The sequence below is a fragment of the Mustela putorius genome, unplaced genomic scaffold (assembly GCF_011764305.1).
Source record: "Mustela putorius furo isolate JIRA1106 unplaced genomic scaffold, ASM1176430v1.1 tig00001012_pilon_pilon_pilon, whole genome shotgun sequence".
Lineage (NCBI taxonomy): Eukaryota > Metazoa > Chordata > Mammalia > Carnivora > Mustelidae > Mustela > Mustela putorius.
This window is the reverse complement of record NW_025421531.1, coordinates 5,251,096-5,273,387: the sequence shown is the minus strand read 5'-3', so window position 1 is coordinate 5,273,387 and position 22,292 is coordinate 5,251,096. Positions and strand designations below refer to the sequence as shown.

The 22,292-nt window shown below is 43.7% G+C and overlaps 2 protein-coding genes across 2 annotated transcripts; one reads left to right on the top strand and one right to left on the bottom strand.

Annotated features, from left to right (window-relative positions):
- Positions 1 to 1,078: 1,078 nt before the first annotated feature.
- SERTAD4 (SERTA domain containing 4) lies at positions 1,079 to 12,180 on the bottom strand. The gene is made up of 4 exons (XM_045087063.1): positions 12,055 to 12,180; positions 6,798 to 6,989; positions 5,481 to 5,596; positions 1,079 to 3,604 (listed from the first exon to the last, which is right to left on the bottom strand). Exons 2-4 carry the CDS (start codon positions 6,970 to 6,972, stop codon positions 2,843 to 2,845), a joined length of 1,053 nt encoding a protein of 350 aa, XP_044942998.1. The 5' UTR covers positions 6,973 to 6,989; positions 12,055 to 12,180; the 3' UTR covers positions 1,079 to 2,842.
- Positions 11,119 to 11,694, top strand: LOC101674499 (putative uncharacterized protein SERTAD4-AS1). Its single transcript, XM_004775318.1, has 2 exons — positions 11,119 to 11,477; positions 11,610 to 11,694. Exons 1-2 carry the CDS (start codon positions 11,119 to 11,121, stop codon positions 11,692 to 11,694), a joined length of 444 nt encoding a protein of 147 aa, XP_004775375.1.
- Positions 12,181 to 22,292: the final 10,112 nt, after the last annotated feature.

Sequence of the window (22,292 nt, the reverse complement as noted above, 5' to 3'; positions counted from 1 at the left end):
TGAGAAAGGGTGCTACTTCCAGTGGGTAGACAGAGTATGGGGTGCAGAGTGTTTTAGCCTTACCAGTCTCTGAGACAGAACTCTAGAACCTAGTCAGTAAATTATTATCTATGCCTTGGGCACCTGGAAAGACTGAACTGAGTATCTTCTGAATAGAAATGGTGAAACAGGCCCCTAAGAGGCTCTAATGCTCTTATACCAACCAAAGGAACATTCTTATTTGGATGGGTGTTTAGGGGTTTTCGGGGAAGGAGTGGAGGCATGTCTTTTGGTATGCTAGAAATGTCTTAGGGACAAAAGCTTGATGACTAAAAATTACAAATTTTAATGCTGCTGAATTCAAAGGCCCCTAATCGTCCAGTAGAGAAGCTCCAATGGGTTCTGCTGTAGATGCCTGAGGCCACAGCTCAGGTGAGGGCTCTGGAAAATCATCACCTGTCACTTTACAGCTTTGACCATCAAGAGGAACATTATCTGATAATGTGGGGGAGGGGGGCTTTCTAAAGAGCAAAAGGGATGTAATTTCTTTCATATGTAAATCTCTTGGATTTATTACATTCATAGTAAGAATGTTACACGTGACAATTAAGCTCCCAACAAGCTTTCTCCCTTTATCAAATGAAATGTTAGCCTCTACTAGCAACCTTAAAACAGAGTGGTATGGAATACCAGCAGTAATCTATTGCTATTTTGACTGCTGACATACAGGTCATCTTTGTGACAATTTGACATTCCATAAAGCGATCAGCCAGGATTCCTTCAGTATTTGTGTTACTATTTTTGTTTTTTTGGTCAGAAACTTTGCAAAAATGAAAAAATCTTTAGATTCTTAAAGATAAAACCTTCTTGATGACCAACCACATCATTTATTAACATTGGCCTCTTAATTAACGGAAATCTAACTCACAAACTAGGACCATTCTAAAACACCTGTCAGGTTGACCTCTTGAAAGAAGTCTTTCATTTTGAATACTCCCGTGTGGCCACTGCCCACTAGACATCTTGAGTTTTTTAAAGGAGAAAGAGCAACGGAAAACAGAAACATTGCCGATGATCATTAAAATTTAGGAAATCTTAATGCATTTTGATCATTTTAATAAATATATATCAAGAAAACCTCACTTTATTACAACACATTCATATACAAGCATCTATCATCTAAGTTTTCAACATCAAATGTTTATCAAATATTGAAAATAAAGGACAAAATGTTACTAGACTATTAGCCATAACACAAGAACATGTTTTAAAAATTGGTCCTTGTGGACATTGTCCAAATGATGATCCTACTCATACACTGTATGAATGAGACCTATATTTAATATTAATAGCATAATAAAAAAGCTTTTATCTTGGAGAAACTGGGAGGACTTACTTATTTCCTCCATTTGGCATTTGGTTCCTGTGAAGTACTGTTTAAGGAGGCCCAAGTCAATTAGCAATCTTGGAAACTGGAGTACAGTTTAGCAGGAGGAGTTGGCTGGAGTAGGAGGACGGACGGTCAGAGGGGCACTCTGAACACTCTTGCAAATGTACAAATTAAAGAAATCATTGAGAAAACTGTGGCCCGAATACATGGTAGCTATTGCCAACTGAGTCCCATTTCTCCAAAATAACTTTCCAAAACCTAAAGTCTTTACATTCTTTAAGATAAAACCTTATTGATCACCACATCATTTATTAACATTGTGCTTCTTAATCAACAGCAAAAGTCATATATAAAAAACCACATGCTTTTATAATCTAAACGAGTGAAATGATGCAAAACAGATTAAAGTATAATGCATGCCACCGGTTCATGAACTTCATTGGACAAGGAAACAAAACAAAACAAAACAACCCAAAACCCAAAAAACCCAAACCCCAGCAACAGACCCGTTGCCATAGAAAAGCTCAAGCAGCTTAGTGCTGGTTTCTAACAGCTCTATTGTTTCCCCCATCCCTTTCTAAAAATGCCAAATCCAAAAGCAATTGGGCATCAAAAAACAAAGGAAGAATAGAGATGTTGAATCAAAAGTTAAACACAATAGTTTCGAAGTTAACGGTTTCCAAACAATACTGATCCACCCTGTGTATTTTTTTCCTGTTTGTTAAATCCCTGCTGTAACTCTGATTTATCCTTAATTTTCACATTGGCAAAAATTAAGATAAAGTAAGGCACCAAAAATCGCCCTGTATAACACCTCTCTAACTGCCTGATCACGCATCGCAGGCAAGCCAGGAACTCGCAGGGATTACCCTTCTCCACATATTGTTGATTGCCACCCCTAGACAGGTGTTTCATTATGTTACATCCTATTTTCGTCTGTCATGCAAGACTGTTAAAGACAAGTCCTTAATGGCACGGTGAAGCCACTTCATCTAGCTCCCTGTTTTCAGTCTTTCATTCAGAAAAAAAATACTGTATCACATAGAAGCAGCAGACATCCTTTGCTGGTTATGTTGGTTTGCTGACCAAACAACTACCTAATTGATTGGCGAACGTGTTGCCGTTTCTTAGCTAGTGACAGGCTCCTTGGGGGGGGGGGGATCATGGAAAGGTCACAAGGGCACACTGTCCCCCAGTCTAATCTACTGGACCTTTTCTGTGAGAAAACTAAGGTTTACTTTTAAGCATCGAGTCAACTGTGTTCTTGGTAACATCACCACATTGAGAAGTAGCTCGCTGATGCCTACTCTACAGAGGATTTACGCAACCTGCTCTCCAGGCATTAAAACGACACGGCGTGTTCATGGCATAATTTTATCAGTTGTACAAAACTATAAAATCCATTCAAAATAAAATCTATGAGAGCTAACTGGTCATGCTGTGCATGCTTCAGAGGTTCGGTGGAAAGATGGCTCATAGTTTGCTCCCTTTGCCACAGCACGGTTTGTTACTTGGTGAAGGCTCCTTTTTCCTTAAGGACTTTTTCCAAGACTCACTCACGTTGTTTTTGTCATTATATCCAGTCTCAAAATAATCATAAAATTGGCCTTTGCACTCAAAAGCAAGGTCGTTTCCCACAGGTTCATGGCTTAATGGGCCACCATCCCTGGTGGTGTCGCTATTTGCCTTCTCCTCACTTAATGTGGCCTTTTCCTGAACACCTAGTGACCTGACATTAGTGACAAAGATTTCGCTGGCGGGTACCTGACCATCACCCTTGTAAGCAGACGCACAGCCTACATTGAAATCCACCTGGTGGGAACAACTCGGTAAAGGCAGAGGGGGAGGGGAAGAGGAAGATGAGGAGGAAGAGGGGGCAGTGGTGGAGGCACTTCCGACACTAGCATGGACAGAAAGGGGCAGGTTTAGGTAGTGACCACCACATTCCTGGTAAAAGCAGCAGGCGTGAAACTTTTCACACTCCTCTTTGGCCATCCGCGGTCGTTTTCGGTAAGGACAGTCTTGAGCCAGAAACCACTCTTGGGCAGAGGGGCCGTTGAAAGAGCAGGCAGGAAAGCACCAGTTATTCTGCATGATAATCTCGCCGTGGATCCGTTTCATCAAGTTGTTGATAAGGACGGACCTTCGGAGGTACACTTCAGGATCATCGATAAACTTGAGCTTTTCTAATGACATATACAGGATATGGGCTCGTTCCTCAAAAATCGAGATGGTCTAAAAACCAAACACGGAAGAGAAAACTTAGAGGACGTGGGCTGTGTAAGCATGCCACTGCAGTAGATTTCTTTCTGGGCATGCTGTGGTCCTGTTCCTCCCAGGTTCACTTAGGGATGCTGTCCCCGGTGTTGCTAATGACCCTCCCCGGCTTCCTGCCTCAAAGGTGCAGTCCAAGCACCTGGGAATCCGGTCCCCCTGCAGACCTCAGCAGGGACAGGTGAGGCTGTTTGTGTTTCTGTGGCTGAGGGAGATGCCAAAACACACAACTCCTCTGCCCTACTAGAAGTCAGGGGAGCGGCTTCTCCGGAAGAAAGGGACATAGTAATGAGGGGCGCGAGGAGGGGTTCTCAGTTGCTGGTTATGTTGTTTCTTGATCTGGATGCTAGTTACATAGATATGTTTCTGCTGTGAAATCCAGCAAGCTGTACTCTTAGGATACTTGGGCTTTTCTGTGGGTGTATACAAACCCATGCATGTGCACACACATACACTCATGTATTTATATGTCGGTGTCTTTTGAAAGATGTCAAAATGCAGGTCATAAGTCTACTTCAAACCCTGGCTAAGAGCACAAGAGCTACATTCAGCGCTGTCCCTCTGGCTTTCACACTTGCAATTATCCTTACTCGACTGAGGGACAGTGATAATTGAGGCTCAGCCCCTGAAACCATCAGTCAGTAGAGGGGCCAAAGCAAGCCTCCTTCTGGGGCCAGGCAGGAGGAGAGATGCAGGGAGGAAATGAGAAGACTCACTTCTGAGCACTATGATACTATCACTGGGTGATGACTAGTATAAATCCAGCAGCTACTGGGAAACAGTCACAACCATAACACAGAAATGAAAGAGGAAATAAACTGCTTATGTCCTGGTGACCAGCTTTTCCAGGTCATATTAAAAAAAAAAAAAAAGCCACCTGGTAGCATGACCTGAGGAACTGCAAACAAAGCCTGCCCGGGTTAACCAAAGGCAGGAACTATACAGTCAGAGAAAAGCCCAGCATGCACCAACCCATGCCGGTGTCTTTATGAGCAAGGTCAAAGCAACACCTGAAGGATATGCTCGTGAGACGGCAAGGAGAGGGGGTAAGAGGAGATACAGAGGAAGATGAATTGAAAAATTAAAAATCCTCTCCGCCTCTCAGAAAACCATGGTCTGGGTTATACCCTCCTTGATTACATCTGTAGATAGTTTTTTTTTAAAGGAAGAGAACCATAAGGAAAAAGAACTGGTATTTGAAAAGGTTAGGTGGCCAGTTCCTTATTTCTAGGCACTTCCTGGATCCCATTATTTTTTTCTTAAGCATGCAGAAGAGTCAGCTGTGATCTTTCCCAGGGATGAATTACATATTTTAACAAACTAAGCCTCCGTAACGTGTATACAATGCAGTGTGAGTTTTTACTTGCAAGCACACACTCAAGCGATAGTGAGTCCACCTCTAATGGGTCAAGAGAAGCCCCGGGAAACTGCTCCCAGGTGGGCACACACAGAAGGGGCTCTGGCCATGGGACCTAGAGCGTGGAGAGAGGGGAGATGTCAGGAAAGAATGGTGCGTTTCTGCACACATGTGAAAACATGGATGGCTCATAACCACTAACGCAACTTGAGAACAATCAAGACATTTGTAAAAAAGATGTTCCTTGGATTATATAATTTTGTTATTTCTGGGTAGAGGAGCTCCTGCTGGCTCTTTCTTCCACTACTTGTGAAAATAACAGAGGACCCAAAAAAGTGACAACGATTAATATGGCTCTGCTGAGAAGTGGCTCATTTTCATTGCTTGGGTGGAACAATTTAATTTCTGGAAATGGATCAGGCAACTGTTACTAAGTATCTTAAATTCTTAATAAAAATAATGACTATTAAAAAAACATACTTTATGGCTACAGCTGCTGAGTGGTGGGTGAAAATCCTCTTCTTCCACATACTTCCTCTTAAAGTATGTGATCTTGGATGTTGTTATAGGATTTGAAATTCCCCTGTAATGTGATCCTGTGGTAATAAATCAGATACGACAAATGACATGCGGTTTGCCAGAGGTTCTCTAAACAAAATACTTTCCTTATAGAAGATAAGTTGGCTACGTATTTGGCTGTACATGTGATGATTAAAAATAAACATTGGTCTTAATATTTGCTATCATACAGAAGTCTGTGACCCAGGCTAGGCAAGGATTTCTAGGTAATCATAAAGGAAAATGACCTATGTCAGCATTTACAAAATACTTGGAATCTTAATTCTATGCACAAACAGCAAAATTCATAAAGGGGAGGATAGTATTTATTCAAACTGCTTAATTAAATCCACGATAATAGGGCACCACTGGTCAAACATATACACCTTTTACCATAAGCACGAATAACCAAATAACTTTAAAATGCTATTGGCTGTGGGTAAGGAAGCAAATGACTATCTGAACATTGGAGTTATAATATTTCTTCTTTCAAAATACGAAACTAAAAAAATTTTAGCTTAAGACTAAAATATGGGTTAACCAAAGTCCTTTTCTCTCTCTCAAAAATGTAACATGTCAATCATGAATTAAATGAGGGTCCAATTTTGAACGAACAGAGCTTTTAATCCCAAATAAACTTCAAGAAGTATTTAGTTTACATTTTAGGTTTTGTTTTTTTTTAAAAGCACACCACACAAAAATCCAAGGAACTTATCTTAGAATATAAGAATAAAGAATTAGGAAGAACATACTCCTGTATCTAAAAAAAATTCCCCCTGAATACGAAAGCCAATTGTGTGGTTAGTAAAAAGAGAAGACACATAGCTTCTGGCCCAAAGTGCAGATTCCTTTACGTCTCAGGGGATAAAGATTTCATTGTCAAAAGCTCACCAGGGCTTGTGTACCTCTGAAGAGAACCATGTTCCGCAGGGTGAAAAACCAAAACCCAAACTCAGGGTCTCAAAATCTGGTTTGGTTCTTTAAAAAGTATAGGTGGCATGACTTACACACGAAGCAGCAGCACGTGTAGACGCAGATTTGAATGCAATTTCAGTATCGCCTCTGATCCTCTCCCGGAGCCCAGGGCTCAGTTAAGAGAGGGGCACAGAGAGCCTGGAAGTCCCTGGACTAGCAGCTCTCTCTGGGCTCAGAAGGGCGCCCAGAGACAGGAGACACCAGTCCTGCTCACTAGTCTGGCTGCAGAGGGCAGGGCTGGTGGGGGGAGGTCAAGGGCAGTACCTGCCAGTGGGGGACCGGCTCCCCGGTCTCCCTGCAGAGGAGCCTGTGCTGGCCCAGGGGAACTCGGGCCTCCGTAGCTGTCAGCCTCCCATAGTGTCTGGTACCCAGCAATTTCAGCAGCTCCTTCTGAGACAATGGGCTCGCAGAATCTATTCATGGACAGAACCAGAGTCATCTCTGACCGCCTCAGATCTAAAGAAAAAAAAGAAAGAAAATAGCCCTAGTCAAGAGTAAGCCAGGGGATGGCCTTGGCATGATCATTACTCTGCTTTGGGAAACTTCTGCTTCCCAGTTCTCCCCTTCACCCTGAAAACATTTTATTATTTTTTCAAAGAAAACCTCAGCAAACTCTCTCGCTGCTATTAGCTCAGCCTCTGTGTTCAGCAATCTGCATTTCATGGGCGGATCTTTAAAACCCCATTTCTTATTGTTCTCAGATTCCCCTCAGCCCCATTTGAGACAGCTGCTTTGCCTCCTGAACACATTTTCCTCCTGACCTTCCGGCGGAAAATGTACCGCTAAGAGGCAAGTCCCAAACCCTTGCACCTCCTTTCTATTAATAAGGCAAAATCAATTTTCTAGTCAATCCCGAGAGTCTCCTTTGATGAAATCCGCTAATCAGTCAAAAGGGTGTAGAGGCCAAAATCTCCACCGTCACCCCTGCTGAGGCTCTGGGTCGGCTGGGGCAGGGCGGCTGCCCCCTCCTCTCCTTTCCGCGGGGCCAGATCCTCTACACCAGTTTAGGGCTCCCTCCACTTTCTTCTCCCAAAACGAAGCAGACAGAGACACACTTGGTAGTTGTTTCCACCAGCCCTGATCGGCCTGAACTGGATCTGCCTCCAGTCAAAACACTGTAAGATGAAGACAGAAAATTGGCTCCAGTTTCAAGCCGGGAGTTGCAGCCCCACAGGAGCCAAGCACAACATCAACGGAGCAGGCAGAATATTAAACAGGAGCCAGGGCTTCAGGGCCAGAGGCTGCCTGCAACTCTTTCCTCCGCGAGGCCCAGACACAAGGCAGCAACTTTCCAAGGGGCACCATGCTGCGGCCCTCCTCTCCGGTTCACACCCCTTCCCCCGGGGGGCCTGCGGGGAGCCTGGGAGCCTCTTTGCTCCGTGATGCCTGCGGGGCTCCTGATGGGCTCAGGTGCTGTGGGCCACTTCCAGCGGAGTTCTGGGGCTTCACTTGGCCCCAGCTAAGATTCAAGGCAGGGTCAAGGGTGGGTTCAAGGGGAAAGAGTCTGATACTCCGGCAAAAAGACCGATTGGGCCAGAGATCAGTGGTGACGGCAGAGAAGCCTCCGCGCCTTATTAACTGCGAGTTCTTTTGCAAGACCGGAACCTCTCCTATCCCACTCTGCCATTTAAAAGAACTGTCACAAAGACTGATGTCAGGCTTGCTCTCTGAAGATAGATTATCTTTCAAATATACGCTAAGGTGTATTCATGCTTTCTTCTCCAAATGACACAGCTCCTAACATTTTTGGAAAAGGGTGAGTCCCCTGCTGTCCAGCAGGAGGCTAGGATTACCTACGTGTTCTAATGAGGGTTCACTTCGAGGGAAAGGAAGGAAAACCACCAGGGGAAGGGGAAACAGCTTTACAGAAGTGAGGAGGTCTTTATGGCTAACAGCAGCTCTTGACAGCAATGACTCTACCCAGGCTTCTCCTTGAGATCCTAAGTTCTGTCCCAACTTCACTGAAGGATGAAGTAGGGGAAGTCTCGGTGTCAGTGGCTGGAATGAGGACCCAGCGATTTGGGAGGCTAAACCACATACCCCTTCTCTTCTAAAATGCCCTCCAAAGAGGGAGCAGCCAAGGAATTGCTGTAAGTAAAATCTTATTACAAGGCAAAAAAGAGAGAGAAGTTCGATTATTCTCTAGAAGGAAATGGTGGGACATGCTATTTATTTTGTTCTTGACTCATCAAAAAATTTACACTACATTGATTTGATAAACCAAGATATTCTGTCTATCACCCCTCAAACTCAGCATCCAAACAAGTTATCAAACCTCATGATAATTTATTCCCTGGGAGACTCTCATAAATGGTCTAACATCTTAACCTATTATAAAAGGCACTTGTACCAGTAAGTGCTCCTGCCAGGAGCATATGAATTATAGCTCTCTCTCAGTAGCCCTCTCTCACTGACTGCAACAGTATTTTCCAGCTTGAAATTCACACTCACTTTTGTGCTGGATTCTGGGAATAAGATCCAAGCTTTTTGTCTACATTGAACTTTTTAAAAAAAAAAGATTTATTTATTTGTGAGAGAGAGAAGGCATGAGTGGTGGGGGGGGCAGGCTCCCCACTGAGCAGGGAGATTGATGTGGGACTGGATCCTGAGCCCAAGGCAAATGCCCAACTGACTGAGCCACCCAGGGGCCACTATATTGAACTTTTATAGCATAAAACCAGAGGAGGTTGACAAATCCACATCTCTTAAGAACATGAAGCATTTGTAGGCCCCTTAATGCAATTACCTTTGTTTAATAGGACATTATACGGTCCTGTGCTATTTTATGTTCCTAAGAGTTTGTTTCCATTTTAATGACTGATCCTTGTGGCTGTTTGGGTTAAGGATTTCAGTTTCTGTTTGTTAGTGTTGATTCCAGCATATGAAATCCTATCAGGATGCATCTGAACTTATAACACAGCTTAGAACTTTTATCTTGGCTTTTTTTTTTCCATTATGGTATCTGATTTCTCTTGTTTTTCTTTTTGAACTGGAAACTTTTACACACAAAATCCAAAGTCGGAGAAACTGAGTGCCACAAATGGTATTTCTAAGTCTGAATAAAGTATGAATGACTTCAGATTATTTGGGAGCAGACAAGAGATTTTGCAGTGAATTCTTCCTAGTCTATTCAGAATTTATGAAGGGATGTTAAAAAATTAAGAAGGCAAGTTCTACATTCATGAAGCATTAGGACTGGGTGGTGCTATGCACCAATATTTCACATAACTCTTTATTTGTATTATATGTACAGATCCAAACTCATTATTCTCTATAGGATAAGACTTACACTATGATTCTGATACTGAGTTCAGAAGTTTAAATCCACAAATTCATATGTTGTTAATATTAGATATAACCACAAAGATGTACATTTATGGTAAAATTTGTTTTTTTTTTAACATCAGAAGTGAGTGGTTTCAAAAGTAGGCGGTTAAAGTGTGTCTGGCCTATATATGGGTTTTAAAAATTTAAAAATAAAAAGCTCCTAACCTCTTATCCCCAGGCTCCTCCTGCATATCTGTTTTGTCACCCAACTGGATGAAATGAAATGACACCTCAAGGATTCCAAGAAGGCTGAGGGCTAAAATGTCATGCTTTTCCAGCAAACGTTCATCGTAAAGTTACCAGGCATTGCTACACAATTTGGTTTTTCCATGAGTTACGCTTGTTCTTTCCAGAGAGCCATTCTAATGCTAATATGAGCGGCTGGCCCACAGATCCGGCCACCTAAGATTCAGTGGCCCCTTGAATCTAACGGGTTCCTGGTCATTCTTCGCTCACCCCTCCCCCCATCTCTCATAGGAAATTAGAGAACATTAAGAGCATTATAGCAGTTAGAGATCGGATTCCCACAGTGAAACGCAGAGAAGTAAAGGGCTCATGTTTTCAATGCACCTTTGGTGCTGCCCAGGTGGAATCAAGCGCCTGACCTCGAAGTTGTGCTTAACAAGATCCCAACAGTTCGTCCAGCTGCTGCTGCTCCTGCTGGTGATAGAAGGGCTGAATTGGTGGAAGGAAATCCTTCAACCCTTCTAAATAGACAGATGTCGCTTTTCTGTCCGTCCCTGCAGTACACCTGTCTACTCTGGAAAGTGCATTTCTCAGCTGTAGCTTCCAGAAGCCCGGAGCTTTAGGGCAGGTCCTGGGGCTAGAAAGGCTGGGGGTGGGCCTGACGGAGAAGATGGGGTGTCCGGGTGTCCGAACCCTGGCGCCAGATCTCCGCATCCCAGGCCCAAGACAGGGGTCGTGAGGTTTGACGAACCGACCCCCTGCAGGCACCGCGTCCGGGCTCCGGCACTGACACACCCCCAGGGGTCGGTGCCATGGCCCCTGAGCCCCTTCCAGGGTAACGAGCGGAGCCCTGCCGGCCGCCGGCCGCAGGAGAAAGTAAACAACACCCCAAGTGTCTGGGAACAAAGGCAAGTTGTCTTTCCACGGTGCCGGAGCCGTGCGCCTCTCCTTCAGAATAAGAGCTATTATTACTGTTTCTTTCTTTTCTTCTTCGTCTTTTTTTTTTTTTTTTTTTTCTTCAAACAAGTTTCCTTCTAAGGGAAATAAACACCAAAGGTAGGATTCCAAGGAAATGACTCACGGCGGCTGGCAGGGCTCTGGCGAGGCTGGCCCGGGCCCCGCGCTCCAGCCCGCAGCAGATGCCTGCCCGGCCCGCCCTCCCTCGCCGGCCAAGCCCACTCAGAGCCGGAGGCTGGAGGAGCGCCCTGCGCGGCCGTGGGACCCGGGCGGCGGGGGACAGCGCCCGCACCTCCCGCGGGCGACCTCCCTGTGCGCGACACCCTGGCCCCGGGGGGCCGACCCCCCCCGCGTCTCCCCAGCCCCAGCCGGGCACTCGGGAAAGTTGCTAGAGCCCAGGAGGCGGGAGGGGAGGAAGGGAGGAGAGAGGCGGAGGCGTGGACCAGGCGGGCAGCAGCCTAGCCCGCCGGGGAGGTGAGCTGAGGACAGAGGAGCCGCCGCCGCCCGCAGCGCGGCTCGGCTCGGCTGCCGGGGAGGAGAGTGCGGGGGCGGAGGTGGCGGAGGACAGAAGGTGTCAGCTCCTGCAGCTATTCCTTTTTCTCTCAGACGCGCGCTCCTGACATCCACAATCCCTCCCTCTCCACCTGCCCCGCGCCGCGGCGACCGGACCCCGGGGCATCCCTCCTACTGACCCCCGGCCCCCAGGGGAAGGGAGGGAGCGGCCGCCGGGGACCCTGGCATCTCCCCGGGGCTGCCATCCCTACCCGCCCCCGGAGTCGGCTCGGTGCGCTCAGGCGGCCGCCGTTCCCGCCCCGGTAAAGGCCCCGCGGCGCACGCCAGCCCCAGGAAAAGCCCGCGCCGCCTCGGCGCCTCTCGCCCCCGCGCCGCCCGGATCCCGCTCCGGCCGGTGCGCGTCCACTCGGCGACCCCGGGGCAGGGAGGGCGTGCGGGGGGGGGGGGGCGCGGGTGGGCGCGCGCAAACGCCCGCGAGGACCGGCCCTCGCCCTCCACCCGCCCTGGCCTCGCCGCCCGCGCCCGGCCCGGCTCTTACCGCGGGGTCAGCCGGGAGGCGGCGGCCCGAGCGCTCGCGCCGCCGCTGGTCCGCTCTGGGCTCGGCGCCAGCCCGGCCGCCGGTGCACAGTCGCGCGGAGCCCGGCCCGGCGGCCCGGTCGGCGGTGGACGCTGGTGCGCGGCGGGCGAGGGTCCCGGCAGGTCCCGCCGCCGCGACTGGGGCGCCGCGCCGCCGTCGCTGCAGACGGTTATGATAATGAGCGGCTCTGTCTAGCGAAGAGCGTGTGAAACCCGTCAATCCTGTTTGCCATTTCCCCGTGGATTTCCGAGGAGAGGTTCTGCAGGATGCCCCCAGGGTGAGAGAGGGAACATGACAAGCGCGCCCGCTCTCCCGCCCTCCCTCTGCTCCCGCCGCCGCCGCCGCCGCTCCTCAGGCAGCACACGGGGCGCCTTCCCCTCACCCCCACCCCAGCCCGCCCCCTGCCGCCTTCCCTCCTTCGCGCCCTCCCTCCTCCCTCGTCTCCCCTCTCTCCCCTCCCCTCGCCTCCCGGTGCCCGGGGACACGCGGGCCCAGCTCCAGCCCGCAGCCCAGACCCCACGCGCTCCCTGGCTCCCGCCCTAGCCCTGGGGGCTCGGCTCCAGCCGGATAACGTATTCACTATTCACTCTGCAACCTTCTGAGATGTCTTCTCTTTTTTTATTTGGTTTAGTTCTGTTGTTGTTGTTGTGTGTGTGTGATTTAAAAAAAAAAAAGAAAGAAAGAAAGAAAGAAAAGAAAGCAAGCAAAGAAAAATCTGTGCTTTTCCCACCCTTTGCAAAAGACTTTCTTCTCCTTTGCCACAGCAAACGGAGATGAGAAACAGATGTCTTTGCAGGACCAAGCAGTTATTCTCCTCTCGCCGCCCGCCCCCGCCCGTTCCCCTCCAGAGCTGCATATGTATAAAAAAGCAACATTGGTCCTCCTGCAACTTGAATTGGCAACTCTCTCTGGGTGGGGAGCCTCCAGGAAAAACCTCCAGGAAATAAAAAAGTAATAAAGGAGGTTGTCCTTGGTCAAGGGACTGTAATTTAAGCTCCGGAATCACATTATTTTGCAAATAGTAATTTTACCCTGTATTAGGCTCAATTGGAGTTTGTTTTTTGAAACATTAATTCATAACTTCTGTCTAGGGACTCCTCCATAGTCGAGATGGGTCATTTCAGGTATAATGAACACAGAGGATTGGAAGGCATAGACCTAATAAAATCGGGGGCAAGGCACCTGCACAAAAGTGTTACAAAGACTATAATGTTTGTTTACTGCTACTATGCCAGATGTGCTAAATATAACACTTCTTTAAAACAGTGATCCTCCGACTGTGAAAAACCAAACCTCTTGCTGCCTGGCTCCCTAGGAATCAAGGATAGGCACAGACTGAAAATCAGGGAGGAAAGGAATAAGATCAAGGATGAGTATTAGCATCTGCAAATTGAACTCTATCTAATTTGCATGTTTATTTCTTAGAATTGTAATTAAATTTGTGTAATAAATGTTTTCCATTTCATTTGTACACTTAAAATTTGGGTGACTGATGTGCAGTTAAGTGAATTTCTTTTCTTTTTTAAACAAATGTAGTTTATTCAATAAAGCAGCAAACAAATATTAGACATAATTAGAACTAATCTACTTTCAAGGTATTTTTGTTGAACTTTGTACATTTAAAGACTCTCAGAGGTTTTAAGGGTATTAGGAAGCTGAAGGAAGGCAATTATGCTGAAAACAGACTAACTCAACAGACTTCCAGGAGCATTATTTCATTTTTTCCAAAAAGACATTTCAGCATGGCATGCCTAAAATTGGGAATTGGGCATCCATCTTGGCTTTTTTCTGAACCATATTAAAACCATATTAAATTGCATTGGCTCGTGAGCGACATAGGCCATTATGATAATAACTTAAGAACTGTAAAGATGTCATTTTGTGCACTCAATGGGTGTTGCATGCTCAGCTTATGGGCAGAACATTATTTTCATTTGGGTGGGGGGAAGAGAATAAGAAAACACGCAAGGGGATTTAAAGTGGTGCAAGTACTTGGAAGTCTAAATCAGTGTCCAAAACTGGTTAGTGTCTAACTCAAATGAAGAACTAAATGTGAGGGCTTGGAGGCATGGCTTATTATTGTTTTTATCTCCCTATATTAAAGTTTTATAGCATTTAAAGGACTGTGGGGAAATCCCCACATACACTTGGCTGTGTCAAAATACATAAAACCAAAAGGAGCAAATTAAGCATAAAATTGAGAAATAACATGAGACTAAGTATCAGCATGGGTTGCTTTGGCACCTTTTGGAGCTTTGGCTCTGAGAAACGAGGCTTCTGGGAAACTGGCATTGCCCTTGGGTGGGTAGGACTCTTGGCTTTAATGTTACAACAAAATGACATCACAACATGAGTATGAAATCACTGTACTTCACGAATCATTGTCCTTCACAGCACTCTTGTGGTTTTGAGTATGAACTTGACCCGGTCCTGTTCAGATATGTTGGGTTAGCATGTTGTACTAACAGCTTTCCCTGCCCTTCTTTTTAATCCCAAGCTCAGTGTTTTCTGAGATTCAGTGTCCAACTGTTGACAATGTGAACAAATGTTGACGAGTAGAAAAGTCAGTCAAACCTCCACAAAAGGAGAAATATTTGAAAAAGTTTAAAGTGAGTTTCCGGTTGAAGATAGCTACATGGGAAGATCCTGATGTCACCACCTCCCAGACACAAGGAATCTACAGCTACATGTGGGACAATTTCCTCTGAAAAGAAATCCAAAAACTGGGGGAAAGAAGAGGGAAACCACATTGAAAGTGGGTAGGAAGGGCTGAGCTACAGTTGCACCATAAACCTCACTGCTCGTACAGTGACCCACAATCAGGAGGGAACTCAACCCTGAGCTTCTCCCAGAGGATCGAAGGGTTTGCACCACACTTAAAAGATCCATCCCATCTTTTAAGACTGGCCTCTGAGAAATAAGCCCCAAACATTTAGCTTTGAACACTAATGGGGCTCATCTTCACCAGACCTTCAGGGTCAGGGTGAACTGAGAAACAGCTCTTAAAGGGCCCTTGCATAGACTCACTCACCCTAGGGCCCAATGCAGAAGCAGCCCTTTGAAAAGTGCGCAGACTTTATGTGAATAGGACACATTTCCTAATTATATATATATATATTTTTAAGTTTTATTTATTTATTGGTAAGAGAGCATGGTGGGGAAGGGCAAAGAGAGGGGGAGAAAGAGAAGCAGACTCCCAGCTGAGTGCGGAGTCCAAAGCAGGGCTAAATCTGATGATCCTGAGATCATGACCTAAGCTGAAATCAAGGGTTGGAGGCTTAACCTGCTGAGCCACCTGGGTGCCCCCACATCCATTAATTTTAAAGCATTGATAGTGGGGGGAGGAGCCTGCTGAGATATTCTCCAAGATTGGAACCTGGTGGGTGCTGTGTTGTTGCTCTCCCTAACCTGGTGGGTGCCATATTGTTGCTAAAGCCAGCAGTCACCATTTGTTTTTCCCTTCCCCACAGGCGCCATCTTTATGCTCCAGCCAGGGGGTGCCATTTTGCATGATCGCTTGCTAAAGCTGGCAAGTGCCATCACTTTCTCCCCTCTTTCTTTTGCTTTTTAAATTTGTTTTTGTTTTTGTTTTTCCTTTCCTTTTTTTCCCTTTTTTCTTTTCTTTTTCTTCAGCAGGTACCAGCACCATCTGCACCCTCTCCCTCTGCTGTACTACAGAGAGCCAGCGGCTCCCTAAGCAGATCGGGTGCTCCAGTTTTCCACTCGGTAGCTCAGTGTTTGTGGCTACCAACGGGGGGGGGGGGGGGGGATGGCCCTTGATGGCCTGCTTCTGGAGGCCCTGGGGGGCTTGCATTCTTGGGTCCCCCTGGGCTGTAACAATTGGAGTGATCTTCCAGGCTTGCGGCTGTCCCCAGCATACCACACAGACAGCAGGCCAATTTCCCCACCCTGCCTGCTCTTCCTTCTAACCCAGAGGTCTTTTTCTTTGTCCAGGAGCTGTGGCCTGAGGGGCAGGCTTCTGGTTTGCATACTTGCAGGAGTTTACAGAAGTGCCCTCAGAGAACAGGGGCCAGTGGCCTCCAACCTTGCCCTTTCCTGCTGCTTCATTCCAGCCTGCTGGTATCTTCCAGAAAGCAGTTTATATCCTTGCCTGGTGCCCTGATTTCTGTGGCTGTTGCCAGGGGACATGTCTCCGTTGCCTGGCTCTGGTGCCCAGTGGAGCTTATTCTTGTTTCAGGTCCTTCTGGACAGTCAACAACCAAGAGTCCTTACACAGCTACCACACCCACAGCAAGAGGCAACAGACCCTGGAGTTCAATCTTTCTGTAAAAGAGGCCAATTAGCTTAACACAGCTGCAGCAAGAGGGGCAGGCTTCAAATTAACACATCTAAGGCCTGACTAGAAATCTTTCCAGAGACCTCAGAGCTCTCTCCCTCTGCCATGCTCCACAGCACTAGCCTCGCTTGGAGGGGAGCTTCTATATGTATCTGGTACCCCAGTTTTTATTATGAGTGCTCTGGTTTTTATGACTGCTGCTCAGGGGGGTATTCCTTGTTTGCCTAGCTCTGATGGGCAGGGGTTTGCACTCCAGGTTCCCCTGGAACCGTAGCCACCAGGGGCAGTTCTTGGCAGACTCCCATCTGCAGGACACTGCACAGACAGCAGACTGAACCACCTACCCCACTTTCTGTGCAAGAAGACGACTTGCCAGTCCTGGAGCTTTGGGCAGACTGCAGGTTTGGCACATGTATAGAGGCATTGGAGGTATTCTCAGGGCACATAGGGCAGGGGATGTCATCTTTGTAATTCCCCACTCTCTCAGTACAGCTCACCCATATGTCCCAGAAAGGGGCTTGTACACTTGTTTAGAGCCCTGATTTTTGCAACTGCTGACCAGGGGACATTTTCAGATTGCCTGGTTCTAGGGGTCAGTGGGGCTTATGGCCAGGATTCCACAGGCCTGCATATATTAACATTGCTTTAAATGCTGTTGCCTGAGGAGAGTCTAGCTTCTAATAAGCCTGAATCCTGGTGCTCACTGAGATGCTCCCCTTTGGGACACTGACTAGTCTTGGCACCCCCTCAGTTACTGGGAGCTATTAAAAATAAAATAGGCTGCTTGGAAAGTCACAAAAGTTTGAGAGACAACCAAGAGTTAGGGCAGGGCTGAACAATGTTTCATCTTCTATACAAGGTGGATCCTTCAAGATGAGGAGAAATGACTGTTTCATCTAGTGCATAGAAACCAACACAGTCAAACAAAATGAATAAAATAAAAAATATGTTCCAAAAGAAAGAACAAGATAAACCTCAAAAATATTAATGAAATGGAGAGAATTGATTTACCTGATAAGAATTTCAAAGTCATGGGGCACCAGGGTGGCTCAGTGGGTTAAAGCCTCTGCCTTCGGCTCAGGTCATGATCTCAGGGTCCTGGGATCGAGCCCCACATCGGGCTCTCTGCTCAGCGGGGAGCCTGTTTCCTTCTCTCACTCTGCCTGCCTCTTTGCCTTCTTGTGATCTCTGTCTGTCAAATAAATAAACAAAATCTTAAAAAAAAAAAAAGAAATTCAAAGTCATGGTTGTAAAGATGTTCAATGAATGCAAGAGAAGAATATAGGAACACAGAACTTCAACAGAGACTGAAGATATATGAAAGTTCCAAACAGAAGTTACAGAACTGAAAATATAACTGAACTAAAAAATACAGTTGAAGGATTCAACAGCAGACTAGATGAAGCAGAAGAAAGGATCAGTGAACGCAAAGATGGCAGAAAAACAAATGGTGTAACAAAAACAAAAAGTGAAAAAATAGTGAAGGTAGCTTAAGGCTAGGATAATAGGATATAGGATAATAGGATAATATCAAGGAGACTAATATTCACATTATAGGGGTCCCAGGAGAAGAGAGAGAGAAAGAATCAGAAAACTTATTTGAAGAACTAATGGCTGAAAATTTTTCTGACCTGGGTAAAGAAACAGATATCAAGATCCAGGAAGTCTATAAAGTTCCAAAAAGGATGAAACCGAAAAGACCAGCACCGAGATACATAATTAAAATGTCAAAATTGAAGACAAGGGGAGATTCTTAAGAGCAGTAAGAGAAAAACATCTTGTTACACACAAGGAAAACCCCATAGGACTATCACCAGTTTTTTCAGCTATAGCTTTACTGGCCAAAAGGGAGTGGCATCCTAAAGCCCGACGTTTTTATTACCCATATCTTTTTATCTTTTACATCCCTTAATTATTTTAGCTATGGTTATTGCTACTTTTGTCTTTTATTTTAATTAGCTTTATAAGCATTTACTCGACTACCTTTCCTGTGTATTCATTCACCTTTACCAGTGAAATTCATACTTTCATATATTTTCTTGTTACTAATTTGCAGCCCCCTCTACTTCAGGTTAAAGAAGGTCCTTAACATTTCTTGTCTGATTTAGTGGTGATGAACTCCCTTAGCTTTTGCTTGTCTGGAAAACTCTTTATGCCTCCTTCAATTCTGAATAATAACTTTCCTGAATAATGTATTTTTCACTGGAAACATTTTTCTATCAGCACTTGAAATATATAGGATGCATCTGGGGCTAGTGATAAGCAGCAGGATCTTCTCTCATGATGCTGGACATCAAGCTGCAGCTCCCAATGAGCCACATGAGCATGAGGGTTAACAACGGATACTTACAACCTTTCTGTACCCACACAACCATGCTATTTTTTCACTTTCAGTTCAATGTTCAATCAATTACATGGGAGATTTAACATTTTATTATAAAGTTGGCTCTTTTACATGATTTTGCCTAACTGTAGGTAAATGGAAGTGTTCTGAACATGTTTAAGGTAGGCTAAGCTAAGCTATAATATTTGGTAGGTTAGGTATATGAAATGCATTATCAATTAATGATATTTTCAACTTAATATTGGGTTTATTGATATGCAATCCTACCATAATTTGAGAAAATCTATATACTGTTATGGATCTAAGTTGTTTTATGTAAACCTCATATTAACCACTAAGCAAAAACCTACAGTGGACACACAAAAGACAGTAAGAAAGGAATCTAGGCATAACATTAAATAAAATCATCAAACCACAAAGGAAGAGAGCAAGAGAAGAAGAAAGGAATAGAGAAACTCCAAAACAACCAGAAAACAACAAAATGGCAATAACTACCCACCTTTCAAAGAGTACTTTAAATGTAAATGGACTAAATTCTCCAATCAAAAGACATGGAGTGGCTGAATGGATAAAAAACAAAACTCATCTGTATGAAGCCTATAAGAGACTCACTTCAGATATAAGGGCACACACAGACTGAAAATGAATGGATGGAAAATTATATTCCATACAATGAAAACCAAAAGAAAGGTGGGGTAGCTATACAAATCTTAACAGACAGTCAGAAATATAATAATAGCAGGAGAATTTAATATCCACACAGAAAATCAATATGGAAACATTGGTTTTAAATGACAATTAAACCAGAAGGGCTTAATAGATATATACAGAATATTCTATCCAAAAGTAACAGAACACACAATCTTCTCAAGTGCACATGGAATATTGTCCATGAAAGATCATATGTCAGGCCATGAAACAGTCTGACAAATTTAAGAAGATTAAAATTATATGAAGTATCTTTTCTGAGAACAATGGTTTGAAACTAGGAAATCAGTTATAAGAAGCAAACTTGAAAATTCACAAATGTGTTTAACATTTCTGTTGTTAAATTACATGCTACTGAAAACCAGTGCATGAATAAAGAAAAAGCAAAATCAGAAAGATTCCTTGAGACAAAAGAAAGTGGAAATACAACATCCCAAAATGTATAGGATGAACCAAAACCAGTCCTGAGAGGCAATTTCACAGTGATAAACGTCTACCTCAAAAAATAAGAAAAATATCAAATAAATAACTTTACTTTACACTTCAAGGAACTAGAAAAAGAAGAATAAATGAAGCATAAAGATAGTAGAAGAAAAGAAATAACAAAGATCAGAGCAAAAATAAATAGAGGAAAAAAAATAAAAAAGATCAATGAAGCCAAGAGTTGGTTCTTTGAAAAAATAAGCAAAAAAATGACAAACCCTTAGCTAGACTCACCAGGAAAAATGAGAGGGCCCAAATACATAAAATCAGAAATGAAAAAGGAGATGTTACAATTGATACCACAGAAATACTAAGAATCATAAGAGAGTACTATGAAAAATGTATGTCAACAAATTGGACAACCTAGAGAAATGGATGAATTTCTAGAAAGTTGCCATCTTCCAAGATTAAACTAAGAAGAATTAGAAAATGTGGACATACCAATTACTAGTAAGGAGATTACATCAGCAATTTTAAAACTCCCTACAAACATAAAAAGTCCTGGACTAGATGGCTTCACTAGTGAATTATACCAAACTTTCAAGAATTAACATAAATCTTTATCAAACTATACTGAAAAATAAGAGGAGGGAACACTTAGAAACTCATTTTATAAGGCCAACATTACCCTGAAACCAAAACCAGGCAAGGACACCACAAGAAAGAAAAATTACAAGTCAATATTTTTTTTTAAGATTTAAAAAAAAAAATTATTTGATAGAGATCACAAGTATGCAGAGAGGCAGGTGGGAGATGGGGGGAGAAGCAGGCTCCCCGCTGAGCAGAGAACCCCATGTGGGGCTTGATCTCAGGACCCTGGGATCATGATCTGAGCTGAAGACAGAGGCTTTAATCCGCTGAGCCACCCAGGCACCCCACAAGTCTATATTTCTGATGAACATAGATGAAAAAATCCTCAACAAAATATTAGCAAACCAAATTCAACAATACATTAAGGGGATCATACATCATGATCAAATGGGATTTATTCCAGCGATGCAAAGATGGCTTAACATCCACAGATCAATCAACATGATGTACCACATTAACAAATGAAGGATGAAATAATATGATCATCTCAATAGAGGCAGAAAAGCATTTGACAAAATTCAATATCCACATATGACAAAAAAGTACATATAGAGTGAATGTAGCTCAATAAAATGAGAACCATATATGAGAAGCCATAGCTAACATCATACTCTAAGTTCAGGAACAAGACACAGGATGCTATTCTTCCCAATTTTCTTCAACATAGAATTGGAAATCCTACCCATAGCACCTACATTAGTGAAAGAAATAAAAGGCATCCAAACTGGAAAAGAAGGTAAAACTATTTGCAGATGACATGATACTATATATAGAAACCCCTAAAAATACCATAAAAAAGTTGGAATTAATAAGTGAATTCAATAAAGTTGCAGGATAAAAAAATCAACATACAGAAATTGGTCACATTTCTATACACTAAACTATCAGAAACAGAAATGAAGAAAATAATCTGATTTATAACTACATCAGAAAGAATAAAATACCTAGGAATAAATTTAATCAAAGAGGTGAAAGACCACTGAAAACTATAGGACACTGATAATCGGAAGAAGATGCAAATAAATGGAAAAGATATTCTATGCTCATGGATTGAAAGAATTAATATTACAGGTGATTAGATATACTCTTGAATGTCCATCTACCTTATATTTTAAACCTGTGGATTTAAACATAAATAAACTGTTGATAGGAAAAAAAAATCTTAAAAAAAAGAATAAAAATAAAAAAGATACATCAAACTATTGTTAGTGTCCTGTATCATAGACTTATGGATGATTTATTTACTTCTTTCTTTGTTTTGGTTATAACATTTTAAACTTATCATTTGAGTAATAAGAATTTAACAAATATTTTAAGTTCTACTTGTCAAAAATAAACTAAACTAATGTATTCTTAAAAATAAGAAAGAATTAGTATTGTTAAAATGTCCATAGTACCCAAAGGAATATACAGACTCAATGCAATCTTTATGAAAATTCCAGTGCCTTTTTTTTTTTTTACTAGAACTGAAACAAACAATTCTAAAATTTGTATGGAACCACAAAATAACTCAAATATTCAAAGCAATCTTAACAAAGAACAGAGCTGGAGGCCCCATGCTGCCTGATTTCAAATTATATTACAAAGCTATAGTAATCAACACTGTATGGTATTGGCATAAAAGTAGATATATGGGTCTATGGAACAGAATGGAGGTTCGAGAAATAAATAGTATACCTATATAGAGTTAATTAATTTACAACAAAAGAGCCAAAATAGAGGATGTAGAATGGACAGTCTCTTCAAGAAATGGTATTGGGGAAACAGGACACCAAC